General features: G+C 44.4%; 1 protein-coding gene across 1 annotated transcript in view; it reads right to left on the reverse strand.

Annotated features, from left to right (window-relative positions):
- CIZ1 (CDKN1A interacting zinc finger protein 1) overlaps positions 1-15,586 on the reverse strand; it is a 100,947-nt gene that overhangs the window by 44,196 nt on the left and 41,165 nt on the right. Inside the window, exon 6 of the mRNA XM_030207927.1 lies at positions 6,531-6,597. Coding sequence (XP_030063787.1) covers positions 6,531-6,597 — 67 coding nt within the window. The remainder of the gene's footprint in view (positions 1-6,530; positions 6,598-15,586) is intronic.

The following is a 15,586-nucleotide window of genomic DNA, read 5'->3' on the forward strand; positions in this document are numbered from 1 at the left end:
AAGGTACTTTGTTGAAAAATCAGTTTATAAAGACTAGTTTTTGAATTTGTAAAGACTTAAAAAAATACATTTTGTACACGTATGTACATCATAAATTGTGATCAGGATGGTGTGCAGCATGGATCCATACAGCCACAGAGATAGGTAATGTCATTGCATGACATTACCATGACAGCATCCTTTGCCTGTCCAGGTTCTAAAGACTGTTTGCCCCCATCCTGGTGTAAAATTAGAATTACCCTCTAGATTCAGAAATGGTGACATAACTGACGATTTGCGCTGCACTCCACGCCACCACCTCCATGCCCTGCGCATAGATCCTAAAAACTGAATCTTATCACTGTATTTGCCTGCTACACCCCTGACCATGAAGCAGATTTAAAAAACGAAATGGATAGCTCCATACTTGGGGCACATAAAGCAGTGACGATCCCAGGTCGGCTGCCACCCGGGACGGATCGCTGATGCGCACCCCCCCCCTGGGTGCAGCACGAGCCCCCCCCCAGCACAATGATACCCCCCCCCCCAGGTGCATTCTTAGCTGCTGGGAGCAGCCGTGGGGCTCTTGGCTCCGCTGGCTCCCTCTGCCCTGGAACAGGAAGTAACCTGTTCCGGCGCAGAGGGAGCAGGGAACCAGCGGAGCAGACAGGCGCGCGGCTGCTCTCTGCATCCCTCCAGCAGTGCGCCCGGGGCGGACCGCCTCCATAGCCCCGCCCTTGGTATGCTGTTGATATAAAGTACTCAGGGATGGGTAGAAGTATGGAGCTATCCATTTTGATTTTTTAACCCATCCTTGAGTACTTTATGTGCCCCGTGTATCCTTCATGGATCCATTGCATGAGCTCGGCCACACTTTAGGCTCGAATATCATGGATGTTTAGACCCCCCTTGGCTTTTCCAGTCGGAGCTGGGCGCTTTGGACTGCCATATAAATTTAGATAGTGTGGAATTAAAGTTAAGTTTGTCCCGTTTATTTAGCCAAACTGGGAAGGTCTGTAAGGGATACATTAGTTTGGGAACCAGGACCATTTTTACCAATGCCACCCGACAACACAGAGACAGTGAAACATCACGCCAAGCCTGGCACATCCCCATTGCCTCCACATGACGGGTATTATTAATATGATAAACAACCAATGAATTGGCACCCAAGTAAATTCACAAATACTTCATAGGTTTTCTTGTGGGTGCAAATTCCAGTGTGTCATGCCATGGTTGTGCCTCCCCCCCCCCCCCCCAGCACCAATAACTCCGATTTTTCACATTTTTCTCTAAGACCTGAAAAACTCCCAAACGTCCTTATGATCCATAAGGCTGGTGCCAAATGCACCTGGGCTTGTATTAAATACAGAAGGATATCATCAGCAAAGAGGTTAATCTTACTTTCCTGTCTCCCCCCCCCCCCCCAACACCAATCCCTGGACTGATGAGGATGCCCTGATCTTTATAGCCATAGGCTCAATCGCCATCAAAAACAAGAGGGATGACATTGGGCAACCTTGTCTAGTGCCCCTTTGCAGGCTGAATGAGTCCGTTAATTTCCCATTACCAAAAGTCAGGCTCAAGGGTTAGTGTATAATGTCCGACTCTGAACCCAACCCACAAAGCTGCCATGCAGCCCATACTGCTCTAATACCCAAAAAAGATATTCCCAGGAGATGCTATTGAATGCTTTCTCCATATCTAATCCTGCTATTGTTGATGTAACGCCTTTCCCCCTATGATTATGTAAAAGTCCCATAACTTTTATGATTCATAGAAACATAGCGACCCAGGACAAATCCCACCTGATTAGGGTAAATAACAAATGGCAAAAACGCATTGAGCCTCCTAGCCAATGTTGCTGCCATCAATGTCATATCCTGGTTTAACAAGGCTATGGGTCTATATGAATTGACCTGCACGGGTCCTTCCTGGGTTGGAAATCAGTACCACATGTGCCATGTTCTCTAGTCCTGCTCCCTCCCCTTTTGCTAGTTCATTGTAAAAAGCACAAAGGCTTAACTACCAAATCAGGAAGGATCCTGTAATACTCCGGCCCGTATCCATCCGGCCCTGGGGCTCTGGTTAGTTTAAGGGCTCAAATACTCCAAAGAAATTCTGCTTCTGTGAATGGGGAATTAAGCTTCTGCACCTGATCTGCTGTAAATTTCAGGAGGGGAAGGCCGTTAAAGAATCGGTTACGTTCCTGATGGTCAAGGTCCCATTTTTCATACAGGGTTTTATAGAATAAAATAAACTGCTCTTCTATTTGTGATGCTGTCACAAATGTTGAGCCCTTAACATCCTTAATGGCCGTGATGACCTGCCGCTGGTGCAAAGTTTTCCTGTCTTTCCCCCCAATCTAAACAGTTTATATCTCTGATAATAGAGTAACTGTTCTGCAAGCTTATTCAAAAGCTCCTCTATCCTATGCCTGACTTCATGATATTCAGTTTTTGTAGGGGCATCCATGACCTTAATATGTCGATTCCTAAGCTGTTGGAGCTTTGTGGTAAGCTGAAATATTTCCGTCTCCCTTACTTTCTGCATCTGAGACTTGTAAGAAATAATGTGACCCTTCAGCCCTGCTTTTGATGATTGCCAATAGCTGACTGGGCTTATGTCAGGAGTATCACTGTGTTTTATATTCTAGCCATTTAGCCCTTAAATACTTTCGAAAATCCAGGTCGTTATATAAGTGAGGTGTGAAACGCCACAAATTATTATTATTTGTTACATTTGTATCCCACATTTTCCCACCTATTTGCAGGATCAATGTGGCTTACATAGTACCGGAGATGTGTTTGCAGACTCCAGTGTAACCCAATACAGAATGATGTTGAGATAAGATAAAGTTCATGTGGTATAGCCACATAAGGGCATCGTACAACGGAAAAATTGTGTTATGTCCATTTCGTATTTTGGTTTTGTTGTGTTGCAGAGATCACACATTTATGTTGGGTTGGTAGGGTATGCCTTTTTAAACAGATAAGTTTTTAGTGTTCTCCGGAAGTGTAGGTGGTCGTATGTAGTTTTCAAGGCTTTTGGTAATGCGTTCCACAATTGTGTGCTTATGTAGGAAAAACTGGATGCGTAAGTTGATTTGTATTTGAGTCCTTTGCAGCTTGGGTAGTGCAGGTTTAGGTACATTCGTATTGATTCGGATGTGTTTCTAGTTGGTAGGTTGATCAATTCTGTCATGTATCCCGGGGCTTCACCGTAGATAATTTGTGAACCAGTGTGCAGATTTTGAAAGCATTTGAAAGCCTCCCTCTGTCCAGAAGTGAACCTCAGTGGCAAGCTTACAGGGGCATGATCCGACATCATAGAAGAGTTCATCTGTACTCCCTGCACCCTCTGAAAAAGATGCTTATCAATTAGGGTGTAGTCCAATCTAGTATATATGTCATGAGGGTTGGAATAAAAAGTAAACTCCTATACAGAGGGATACATCAAGCGCCAGATATCTAACAGCTCCAGCTGCTGGAGCATAAAATTTACACCCTTGGTGGAGGAAGTGACTTCACCAATCTAGATGGCAACTTGATTCCTTTGCTCCCTTCCACTCCAATTACCATCGCCCTCAGACACCACTCATCCGTCGCTGTTAAAGCTTATTTTTGAATTTACCTGCTTGCTGAATTTCTCATCGATCAGTAAGTCTCAGAATTTGGCAGGTAAGAAGGGAGAGAGGGGTGCATCTCAGTCCTCTGCTAAAACACACCGTCATCATGCTGTCTCGGCCCCAGTGTCAGAATCAGCTTCAGACTCTGCTCTTTCAGTTGCTGGCTCACTGGGAGAAACATTAGAGCGCAACCGGAACTACAGTACAATACTACTGACACTGCTCGACAACATATGACTAATTGGAGCAGTAGCAGCCTGGTTCAATGTTTTTCTAACAACTAGATCCTACCTTGTCAAGATGTCCAATGAATTTTCAGCCTCCTGGATCCCTGAATGCGGGGTCCCTTAGGGTTCCCAGATATCACCAATATTATTCAATGTCCTGATGAATCCATGTGACAAGAAACTGGTAAAAATGGGTTTAAACCCATTCATATATGCAGACGATGTCACCATCTACATACCTTTCAACAACAGCATCACAGAGATACTGGATAAGGCCAAAAAAAAAAAAAAAAGACTTGACCTCATGGAAAATTGGCCACAACTGTCAAACAAACTGAACCAAGAAAAAACCAAACTCCTGGTTTTATCCAGGTAGCACAATCCCACTATTTACCAAAACATCATAATCAAAACACAAATAAAAATACTAGGAATCATTCTCAACAAACATCTGACCCTTGAAGACCAAGCTGCTGCAATCATGTGAAAAAGCTTCAAAACACTATGGAAACTTAGAAGAATCAGAGACTATTTCCCCAGACAGTCATTCTGTCTTATAGTAAAGACGCTGATACTGTAATGCAGCACATATAGGCTGCAAAGAAAACCTACAACAATCATTGCAGACTGTCCAAAACACAGCAGCGAGAATGTTATTTAAAAAGTTGAAATAACGTAGAGCAACCCTACTGCTCATAATGCTACACTGGTTCCCGATCAAGGTCAGACTATTTTTCAAAACCAGCACAATCATCTTTAAAATACTGTTTGACGTGTCATCAGATTACATGCTAGACATGATCAAACTATCACCAAGAAATGTAAACCCAGGAACCAAAGGTTACCTACTACTTCACCTGCCCAACTGCAAAAACGTTCTATACAAGTCCACCTACACAGCAGAATTTAGCTACCTGGGTTCAAAATGGTGGAACTCAATTCCCATAATTATAAGAAGCATCACAAACTACCTCCAGTTCAGAAAAGACCTAAAGACCCTCTTCAGGAAATTCTATGAGTAAAATATACACTAATCATTCTGGAACAACAACACAACCTCTAACTGTAACACATCTTTTCTTTTAAGAAATGAACTAAGACATATCTTCTCAAGGAACCCAATGACTATTCCATATGCACTAATAGTTATCTTGCCAACTACTATAAAACACAGCATCACACAAATTTGTAAATGTAATTGAATCAATGTAACCTCTAACAACTGTTAAAATTTAAGCCACATTGAACCGAAACTCGTTTTTGGATAATTGTGGGTCACAAGTATAAATAAATAAAAATAACACAAAATAAAAATTATGGACTTTTAAGAACTTATCCAAACTTTTTTAAACCCTGCACAGCCAACTCCACTGGACTGGCCAACTGAGGAGACTCCCCCCTACCCTCGCAGTCTGACTGTCAAGGTTCACCTGCTGGCATTTCAGTAGCACCATCCTGCTAGAAGGAAAGAAAAATATTTATAAGCAAGAAAAGAGCCTAAGTTTCTATTGTCACAAATGTCTTTTTTTTTTTTTTGGTAAATTCACAGAAAGAAAGAAATCAAATAAAAAGGAAGGGGCAGGGGAAGAGACTCAGACTCTTCAGAGTTATTCCTTCTACTTTACTTACAATGTAAGGATTAATTTTTTTTGTGTGTGTGTGGAATTTAAGACCTCTAGGCAGGTACACCCAGCTCAGCTGGAACCCAGTCCTCAAACCAGCCCACAAGCTGTCCTCCATGATCAGCCTAGAAGCTGCATGGTCCACCAATCCCCATCTGCTGGAAAACAGAGAAATACTGAAAACCTAAGGCCGCATGATGCCCTTATATGGCAGAGCTCACAGGTCTTTGGTCTCTAGCTCTATCTGCTTGCTGTCAGGTACAAACCCACAGATTCTGGGCTGACTGGTAAGGACAAAAAATGCAAATTTATTTTGATGCCTATTGTATCTAGCACTTTTTACTGCTCATAAAAGGTTTCTGAAAAAAAATGTTTTTTGGATCACCTTTTTAACATTATTTCAACTGATCAGTTTTTCTGTTGCTTCTATGTTTTTTGTTGTACAGAACAATGGAAGGTAGTGTCATATCAAATGGCCAGTGTTTTACATTTGTGTACTTTTCAACACATACCATATTACAAAGGCTCTATGCTCCTCCCTTTCTTTTTTTTTTCTAAACTTTCTAGCTCCTCTTCAGGCTGATGCATGGGGGCTATGGACCTCTCCAAACGCCCCTGTTGGTATTACATTGACAAAAAGACAATTGCATGGAAGGATAGAAATGCAGCTTGAATGATTTAGATGAGAACTCAAGAAATACAAGGAAGAGCTGCTCATTCAACCACATCACACCCCAGCCCTTGGTCCTAGAGGAACACAGGAGCCATTCTCATCATAGCTAAAGAAGGAAAAAAAAAAAAAGGATGTACTTGTGTCACCAGTATTGGAATTTAAATGTAAAAATTATATTCTGTTTATACCCCAAATGGGGTTTAAAGAGGATTAGAAAAAAAAATCACAATACTAAAACACTAAACAATAACAAAAAATCCCAAAACATCTCACCCTGCATCTCCATAAAATTGAATTCTAGTCCATCTTTAAATAAAAAAAAAATCATAAAATAAAAAAAAAAAAAATCATAAAAATCATGACCAACTTAATCTACTAGTATTTTCACCCTACATACTTACCTCTTTAATCTCTTTAATGCAGGCTCGGAACCATCATCTGCTGAGCTTTCCCCTCCAGCTTCTCTTTCTGTGGAGAAAGCCCACTACAGTTAAGTCATTTCATGCTCCAGGACCTCAGCAAAGAAATAAGGGTCTCAGTACCTCTACAGGGCAGGGCTGCTACTAAATTCTAAGACACATTTAGAGCTCTAACCTCCCTTCTTGTTCTGTAATACATTTTTCAGTAATAGCCAGAAATGGACAGGGCCGGTCTTAGCAAGTGCGGGGCCCTGTGCAGACCAATTTGGTGGGGCCCCATCCTAGCCCCGCCCCGCCCTAACCCCGCCCTAGCTCCACCCCATTGATAAGCAAAAATAATATAGATATATGCAATAAAATAAAAATGAAATGAGATATACAATAAAATAAAGTGATGTGTAAAATATAATGTACAATATAAAAACATATAGACCACCAAGGTATTAAAATTGTTTTAAAATATATACCACAACTCTCTGACTCAAGAAGACTCCGACTGTCACTGACTGGCTGCGGCTGGAAGCTCAAGCTGGAACTCTCTCGCCCATCCCACGCGGCCTGCCCTTGAAGAAGGAAGTTGTCGCGGGGGTGGGCCGCATCATCAGTGGCAGACCAGGACTGTCTGTCACTCAGGAGGAACGAGCAGGACGGATCTACTGCTCTTCTGCAGACAGTCTGCGGCGCTCACGCACGCAGCACGTGTCGCAACCATCACGCCATGCAGCCTGGGGGGTCAGAGGTGCAGACTCACTCAGGAGGAGAGGTACGGTCCAGAGCGGCGACTGGGCGAGCAGGGCCAGGGAGCGCTGCAGCCCAGCTGCTGCAAGTCTCTGGCAGGCAGCCAGCTCACGCGCAGCCGAGCAGTCTGGCTGGGTCTGGGTTGTAGGTGGTTGGCAGCGGACTGTGAGCACTGGTGCGGGAGCGAGATGGAGCAGAGGAGGCAGAGTTGAAGCGCAAGGCCCTATGCGGCCACCTCGGCCTAAGACCGGCCCTGGAAATGGACCAGAAACAAGTGGCCTGATGTTTCTTTTAGGGAGGGCACTGAATAGGCTACCATGTATAGGGAATTCTTTCCTATTTCATGCACCTGCGCACTACCATTCAAATAAAAAGTAGAAGATAAATACAAATATGTATAGAAAATAAATTTCTAAATTAAGTAAAAGCAGCAATATGTAGCCTTGGTTCCAGTCTCAATGCTATACAAAATGGCAAAATTTTGCCTCCTTCCCAGCTCCCTCTGCACTCCCAGCTTAGAAAATTAGGAAAGCGTAATGTTTTCCCAATGAATTAGCTCTACAAGTTTGGTTGAGCTAGGTACAGTTGTTTTAAAGCTACAAGGGAGACACAAACAGACAAAAAGCACAACATAGAAATGACAGACTGACAATCCAACATTCTATCTCGGACCGTGGTTAGTCCCAGTAGATCCTAACGAGGAGAAATGAGATTTTACCTGCTAATTTTCTTTCCTTCCAGACTGGTCCAAACAATTGAGTTTGCACATTCCTACCAGCAGATAGAGACTAAGAACTAATAACTTCACAGTGAGCCTATCAGAACACTATGCAGTCAGTATTTTTGTACAAAAGTAGATGGACAAAAATCAGTAATAAACAAACAATCATAACCCTCAAGAATGACCAATCTAACCCATAAAAACAGACAACTGAACAATATCACTAAAGGACCGACTCCTCTGAGTAAGCTCCATCTCTCCAGAGTTCTGTCAACCTTCCTCTAGCATAAGTAATACTGAAAAGGGAGGGTTTTGGACCTGTCTGGAGTGACTAAAGGAAATAATTTATCCTTCCTGAGCATCCCTCCAAACCAGTCCAAATGTTTGGGAAATATCGGTGGGCCGCCTCCTAAACCAGACACCAGAACTTTCACCTCAAAGCCTGCATCCTGACGCATCTGCACATATACTCCCATAATGCTTAACAAAGAAATGACTGGACCACCACCCTACAAAAGTCTTGGAGGAACAAGACTACTCTCTGTCCAAGAGGTTGCCTGCCCTCTAGATGAATGTGCCTTAACAAGTTCTGGCACCAAGTACACCTTAAAGATACACCCATACACAACAGCCTCCTTAATATGCTGGGCAATAGTGGCTTTCTACGTAGCTTCTCCTCTTCTGGCTTCTGAACAGAGCAAATGACTGGAACAAAGAAACTGCTCTGTTTTCTTGGCATACTCACATAAAACCCTTCCGATAGCAAGGAGATGCAGCTTCCTGTCCCATCTAGCCTTCAATACCAGGTCATTGCACAACTTTCTCCTTTGAGAACCCCAAGAAAGTTTCCCTACATGACACAGCCTGCAACTCTGATATTCACCTGGTGAGCAAATGGTACAAGAAACAGTCTTCAAAGTGAAATCCTTCAATGCTCCAACTCTCAAAGGCTCAAAAGGGCACTTGCACCATAGCCAATAACATGAGATTTAAGTCCTAAGGTAAAACTACTGGCCATCAAGGAGGTTGACTCAATTTCACCCCCTCAAGAACTGAAAAATATCTAGATGGGAGGCAAGAGCCTTGCCTTGAATCAGCCCATAATAGCAGGCTAACACCTGCACCTTAAGGAAGGTTAACACTAAGCTCCTATCCAAAGCACGCTGCAAAAATTCCAGAATTTCTGCTACTGATGACTTCAGAGGAAATCACTTCATGCCCCTGATACTATCCTTCAAAAATGCACCACACCCTGACATAAGACAAGGAGGCAGGCTTTCTTCTTGAACTAAGCATGGTAGAAATTACTTTGTCAGAACATCCTCCTTTTCACACTCTGCCCTCTCAAGACACATGCCCTAAGAGAAGATGGATAAGGTCCGGCATTCAAACTAGTTCCTTCATTAGCAGCCCCTCCAGCAATCAAACTGGATCCTCCAGTTAGGTGCATCAGGTCCCCATACCAGGGCCTTCAACAATAATCTGGGGCCACCAGCACTACCAAGCCTGCATGCCGTTCTATCCTCTGAATGATCTGTCTCAGCAACAGCCACAGGGGAAAGACATACAGAAGACTGTCCAGAGGACATGGCTGCACTAACATCAATTCCCTCCAAGACACCTTTGAATGAAAAACTAGGAAACCTTCACATTAGCCACAGAGGCCAAAAGATCCATCACTGGCTGTCCCCAGCATTGGACAATGGTTGTAAATGACTCAAGAGGCAACTCTCCTGGATCTAGAACATTCTTGCTGAGGAAGCCCACCTGCATGTTTGCTATTCTGGCTACATGCATTGTGGAGAGATCTGTCAGATGTTTCTCCACCCAGACCATTAGGACAGTCACTTCTAATTCCACCTGGTGACTCTTTGTGCTTCCCTGCCGACATAGGTCTCACGCTGTTGGACACAATTCACACTGCCTTGCCTCAAACCATCAGTTTGAAGGCTAGTAGTGCCAGCTAGATTGCCCTAATATCCAACCTTTTATGGACCACTGAGCTTCCTTCTGGTAACCAGACTCCCTGCACCACCTCACCTAGACAATGGGCACCCCAGACCTTGAGACTAGCATCCATCATTACCATCCTCCATTCCAGAGGTTTCAGACTCATGCCTCGTTCCAAACTCCTCCTTGCCTCCCCTTGAAAAGGAAGCCTCACCTCCAAACTCCTGTGTCTCCGGTGACCAACTTGAAAGCAGGGCCTTCTGTAGCGGACACATATGAGCTCTAGTCCATGGAACTAACTGCTGTGTTGCAGCCTTGAATCCCAATACCTGAAGGTAGTCACAAGCTTACAGTGGTCTAATGGTTGAAAAGACCTTGAATCTGTTCTTGCAACTTCTGTGCCTTCACTTTTGTAAAACGTACCCGCCCATATAGGGTGTCAAATCAGACTCCCACATAATGTGTCATCTGAGAGGGGATGAGCTTACTCGTGGCCAGATTGACCACCCAGCCCAAATTGCTCTAAGAATTCTACCACTCATGATGTGATGTACTTGTTTTCACGAAAGGATTTTACCTGAATCAGTCAACTCTAAAAATATAGGTGCACCAAGTTCCCACCACCATCTTGGTGCTGTTCTAGGCCGAACAGCAGAGCACAGAATTGACAATGCCACCCCAAAACGACAAAGCAAGGGAATTTCTGATGTCTCAGGCTAATGAAGATATGCAGATAAGACTCTGTCAAGTCCAAGGACATTTTGGGTGGAGTATCCTTGTCCTGGATCTAAAGTACTGGTCAATATTTACCAGTAGTTCAGATCTAGAACAAAACATTTGGAGGCTAATATCAGTAGGAGTCAGAGTTGAACAGTAGAAAAATAAAGGAATTGGTTCACCAAACCTTTGACTTCAACTCCACAGCCCTGACTGCTACTATGACCGACCTCAACGTTTCGAGGAATCCAGAGACCCTGTTCACCTATTTGAGGTTGCCTTTTTGGAACCATAAAGTAGATCGAATATTGCCCCATGTCCTGTTCTGCTTGAGGCATAGACACTATGGACTGGAGTTATAACAATTGCTACACAGTCTTCCTGATTGCTGCCACTTTATCCTGGTGTGACAATGAGACTTCAGGAAACAGTCAGGCAAGACCCATGCTAATTCCATGGTGCATTCTTCCCATATGACCGAGAACTCACTGGCCTTTGGTAAACTCGGCCCATCTCTGGTAAACAACTGCAGCCAGCCTCCAATCACTATTGGGGGGTGGACCCAGACACCTTCACTGTGGCCCTTTGGACTGGACCGAGGTCTCCGTTCTAGGCTCATCCACCTCATCGGCCTCTACGAAAGGACTGCCCTCTCTGGAATTCTTGTTCTAATGCTCTCTGTTCATTCTGCCTGTGCAGTAGCGCCTGGCTTACAAAAAGGCCCCCTACCTGCCAAGCCTCTATCACTTTTTAGGCAGGCGGGGAAACTCGGCTTCACCGAAACTCTTAACTTATCTAGCTCTTCAAACATTTTTCTTTTAAAAGAGAAGCTTGCTCAACCTCGTCTTTGAAGCCACAGTCTGCTGACCAATCACAGAGCCCTATGAACCGCCACAAGGAATGCCATATTCTTCTCCGAAGTCCTGATCAAATCATGCAGTGCACTGACCAGAAAAGCTGACCCCATCTCAATCTTTCAGACTTCCTCATCCCCCCACCCAACCAGGGCTCATCTACCAACCTATCCAGAACCTTTTACGCCCACTCTGAAATGCATGTGTGACCTTAAAGCATGCCCTAGGTATGAGACCACCACAAACCGTCACCTGCAAGGCCAAGGGTGAAATGTCAACAACCTGATTCAAGGTGGCTTCAATTCTCCTATCTTGTGGGTTCTCCAGCACCATGCTCTATTTTACTGGAATCATGGTCTGTCACTGCCAAAACCACCGCATCCACCTACCAGGGTCTTAAGATTTCCCTATCATCCACCAGAAGTGGATTTAACCGGACTATGGACAGACTGCTTTTAAAATTCACATCTGGGATGGAGGAATAGCTTAGTGGAAAGTGCAGTGGACTTTGATCCTGGGGAACTGGGTTCGATTCCCATTGCAGCTCCTTGTGACTCTGGGCAAGTCACTTAACCCTCCATTGTCCCAGGTACAAATAAGTACCTGTATATACTATGTAAACCACTTTGAATGTAGTTGCAAAAATCATGGAAAGGTGGTCTATCAGGTCTCATTTTCCTTTCACATTCCACTACAATTGTGTCCCATATAACTTTAGTGCATAGAGAAGAACTTGGCTGATTTACAAAGCCCCTGCAATAGTAGATCTACCTTCTGGCGCTGTCATCCTTACTTTGAGAGGTTTAGGACCAAATATAGCTGACCCCTTGCTGACTTCAGGCAAAACGCTTAATATGTATCCAGGATAAACTCTGGCTCCCCTTGGGCCAAGTCCATGTCTAGCTATGAAGGATCCTCTGCTGGTCTGGCCACATCCAAGATGACAGTGGTTCCCACCAAAACTGGTGCCACATCCCTCTCCATGCCTGGGTTTCCACATATGGAGTCACTTGTCGGACCCATTTCCAGGGGTGGGTTCAGCCATTGAAGCTCCACCACACAGCTGAAGAAGTGGCGGACTCCAGACCCATACAGCCCACATCTGCCGCACGAATAGCATTGCCAGAATTTTTTCAGTACTCATGCTCCCAGCCCTTGCAGTGCATGCCCTGAGAGCCAACTAGGCCTTCCCCCTTCCTTTTCTCTCACCTCGAGGAGCGAGACACAATAACAAATAAGTGTGCAGTAGCTACAGATGGTAAAGGACACCCCCCACCATTCTATTCTCCCTATCCGAGTTCTTGAACTTGCTTCTTGTCTGTTAGAGGCTGTTCCCAGTCAGACGCTCAAGGCTTCCCTTCTACAATGGGAAGGATGGCCAGAGGCACAGACCCTTCCTCAGACTGACCCAAAGAGAGGACCTGGAGGATTTGGGGGGGTGGAGAAGACAGCCTCCTGGGTGTAGTATACTGCTGGGCAAAAGAGAAAAAAAAACTGGCCCCAAAGGACAGTTGCTCTGAAACCATCTTTGCTGCATTGCTCTCTGTTTCCTGTCTTTTTTTATTTTTTTTAACCTGTTTCATTGCTGTCTCAGGCCCTCAACTGGACCCCTAAACCTAGGACTAGCCTACCTGGACTAAGAAGGACTGCACAGATTTACTCGTGTCTATCATCTGCTGGAATCTGAGAAATACTGACTGCCTTGGGACCGCACAGGGTTCTTATAGGCTCACTCTGAGGTGAGTAATTTTCAGTCTTCATCTGCTGGTAGACGTGCTTAAATCCAAGTGCCTGGACTGGTCTACAGGGATCAAAGGAAGTACATTCATTCTTCATATTTTAAAAAATGTGCTACCAGAAAGAGTAATAATCATTCCTCATTATCTGTTCCATCCTACTCATGATTTTACGTTTCAACAATTTTTATTGATGATTCCACCATACAAAACAGCCATTATTCACATTAGACAAACAAAAGAAACAAAATTTCCAATCACAACATGTGAATAAACTTATTAGAAACAAAGTAACAGTGTTGTCATCAAAATTTTACCAATTTTCTCCCCACCCTGCCCCATCCCGGCATCACGGATGTAGCTTGAAGTGCAAGTACCAGTAATGAGGAGGAGGACATGATATCATCTGGAGACCAAAAGGAGCAACCTACCATCCCCTTAACTTTAGCTCTCCACGCTTATGTCTAGCACTAAGATTCAATCATTTCACTAGTGCCTCCCTCCCTTCCCCTACTCCAGACATCCCTCCCCACTGCCTCTCCTGGTATCAACCCCAAGTACAACGTCCCCACCCCAATCCTATTCCAGATACCCCAACTCTACCAATCTTCAAATTACCCACCCTATAGATCTGCCTCCCCCCCCAATCCCCTCTCCCTTCCTTCCCCTCCTCCCACCCTCTACCAGCCCACCCCCCTGACCCAATATATTCCCCAGATTCCTAATTCACTGAGAGATTTGAAAAACTATGTTTATCATTTACTCCCTTTATAGGTTATTGATAAGGAGACTTCGTCCCTGTGGACTTAATATTTGCAAATAGGGATTCCAAAGCTTCAAAAAATGTTGTTTGCTTTTATGAGACCTTCTAGCCTCCTTAGCCTCCCAGGTGGCCAACATGTGCACTTGGTTCCGCCAGTGCCAAAATGCTGGGGTGTCTGGCGACGTCCAATATTACAAAATTACTTTTTTGGTCACCAAACTAAGTTTACAGCATAAAAGAATGTTATATTTAGCAAGGGGTCTAAGTGCGCCAGGCTTATCTAGTAAAAACTGTTCCACTGTCCCTTGAATATTGCAAGCCATCATAGAAGAGAAGAAGCCCTTGATCCACCCCCAAAACGCTTTAATTTTAGGACATAGCCAGATAGCATGAAAATAAGCTTGTCTCTCTGATGGTGACATTTAGGACAGCCCGCCTCCCCTCCTTCCACCATGTGTGCTAGGTGGGCTTTGGTCCAATAAGCTCAGAGAATTACATGATACCCACATTCCCTGAGCCTCGCCTCTGTAGTAAGCAAGAATACTCCCCTTAGTGTAGCAACGACATCCCAATCCCTCAGAGACACCCCCAAATCCTCCCCCCCATCTAGCTTTCAACCAAGAAAAATCCCTATCTGGGATCCCCTTTATCAGGGCCTGGCGAAGACCCGAAACTGACAGGCCTCGGATATCAACCTCTCGAAAAAACTCCTGGACCTTCACACCCAAATGTACCGCCAGCTACGTCTTTTCCATGGATGAAACATAATGTTTAAGTTGCATGTACACAAATCGGTTACCCCACTGCTGTCCCACCTGTTCTTGCAACCTCTCAAAGGGGATCAACCCATCCTCTTCCCCTAAGACATGTTCCAGTAACGTAATACCTTTTCTTTCCCACGCAACAAAAATCGGATTGTCCATGCCTGTCTGAAAAGACCCATTACCCCTCAGAGTGAGTTGGTCAGACACCGAAGGGTTGGCTCCCAGTTGCCCCACTAATATACACCACATCTCCTGCAGCGGCCTTAATAACAAGCTCCTTCTCAGGCCAGGAGGTGTTTGCGATTTAGACAAGTGTAATAATGAAAAAAATGTATATGGTGCATAATATGCGCTTTCAAATTCAGTTGGTGTGTAAGTTTGTAGTCACCCAAGTGTCGTAAAAGACATGCTTGGTTATACTGTTGTAAATTGGGGAGACCCATACCCCCCATTCTCCAGTCTCCCATCATAACGGACGCATCTTCGGTCTTTTCCCTGCCCAACAAAATCTACTAAATAGCTGATACAGGCCCCGCAGATCTTTTTTTAGAATCCTAAGCGGCAATGATTGGAGAACATACAACCAACGTGGAAGCTGTACCATCTTCAACAGATTCACCAGATCCAACAGAGATAGAGGAATACCCCTCCACTCCTCCAATCGGCGTTTAATACTGTCCATGAGGATCCCAATATTAAGCCGGTACAAAGATATAACATCCATTGCTAGTCGAATACCTAAGTATCGAAAGGAATCCACCGCCCATCTTAATGGAAAAACTCTCCCCCACTCTT

The sequence above is a fragment of the Microcaecilia unicolor genome, chromosome 6, assembly GCF_901765095.1.
Source record: "Microcaecilia unicolor chromosome 6, aMicUni1.1, whole genome shotgun sequence".
In the NCBI taxonomy this organism is placed as follows: domain Eukaryota; kingdom Metazoa; phylum Chordata; class Amphibia; order Gymnophiona; family Siphonopidae; genus Microcaecilia; species Microcaecilia unicolor.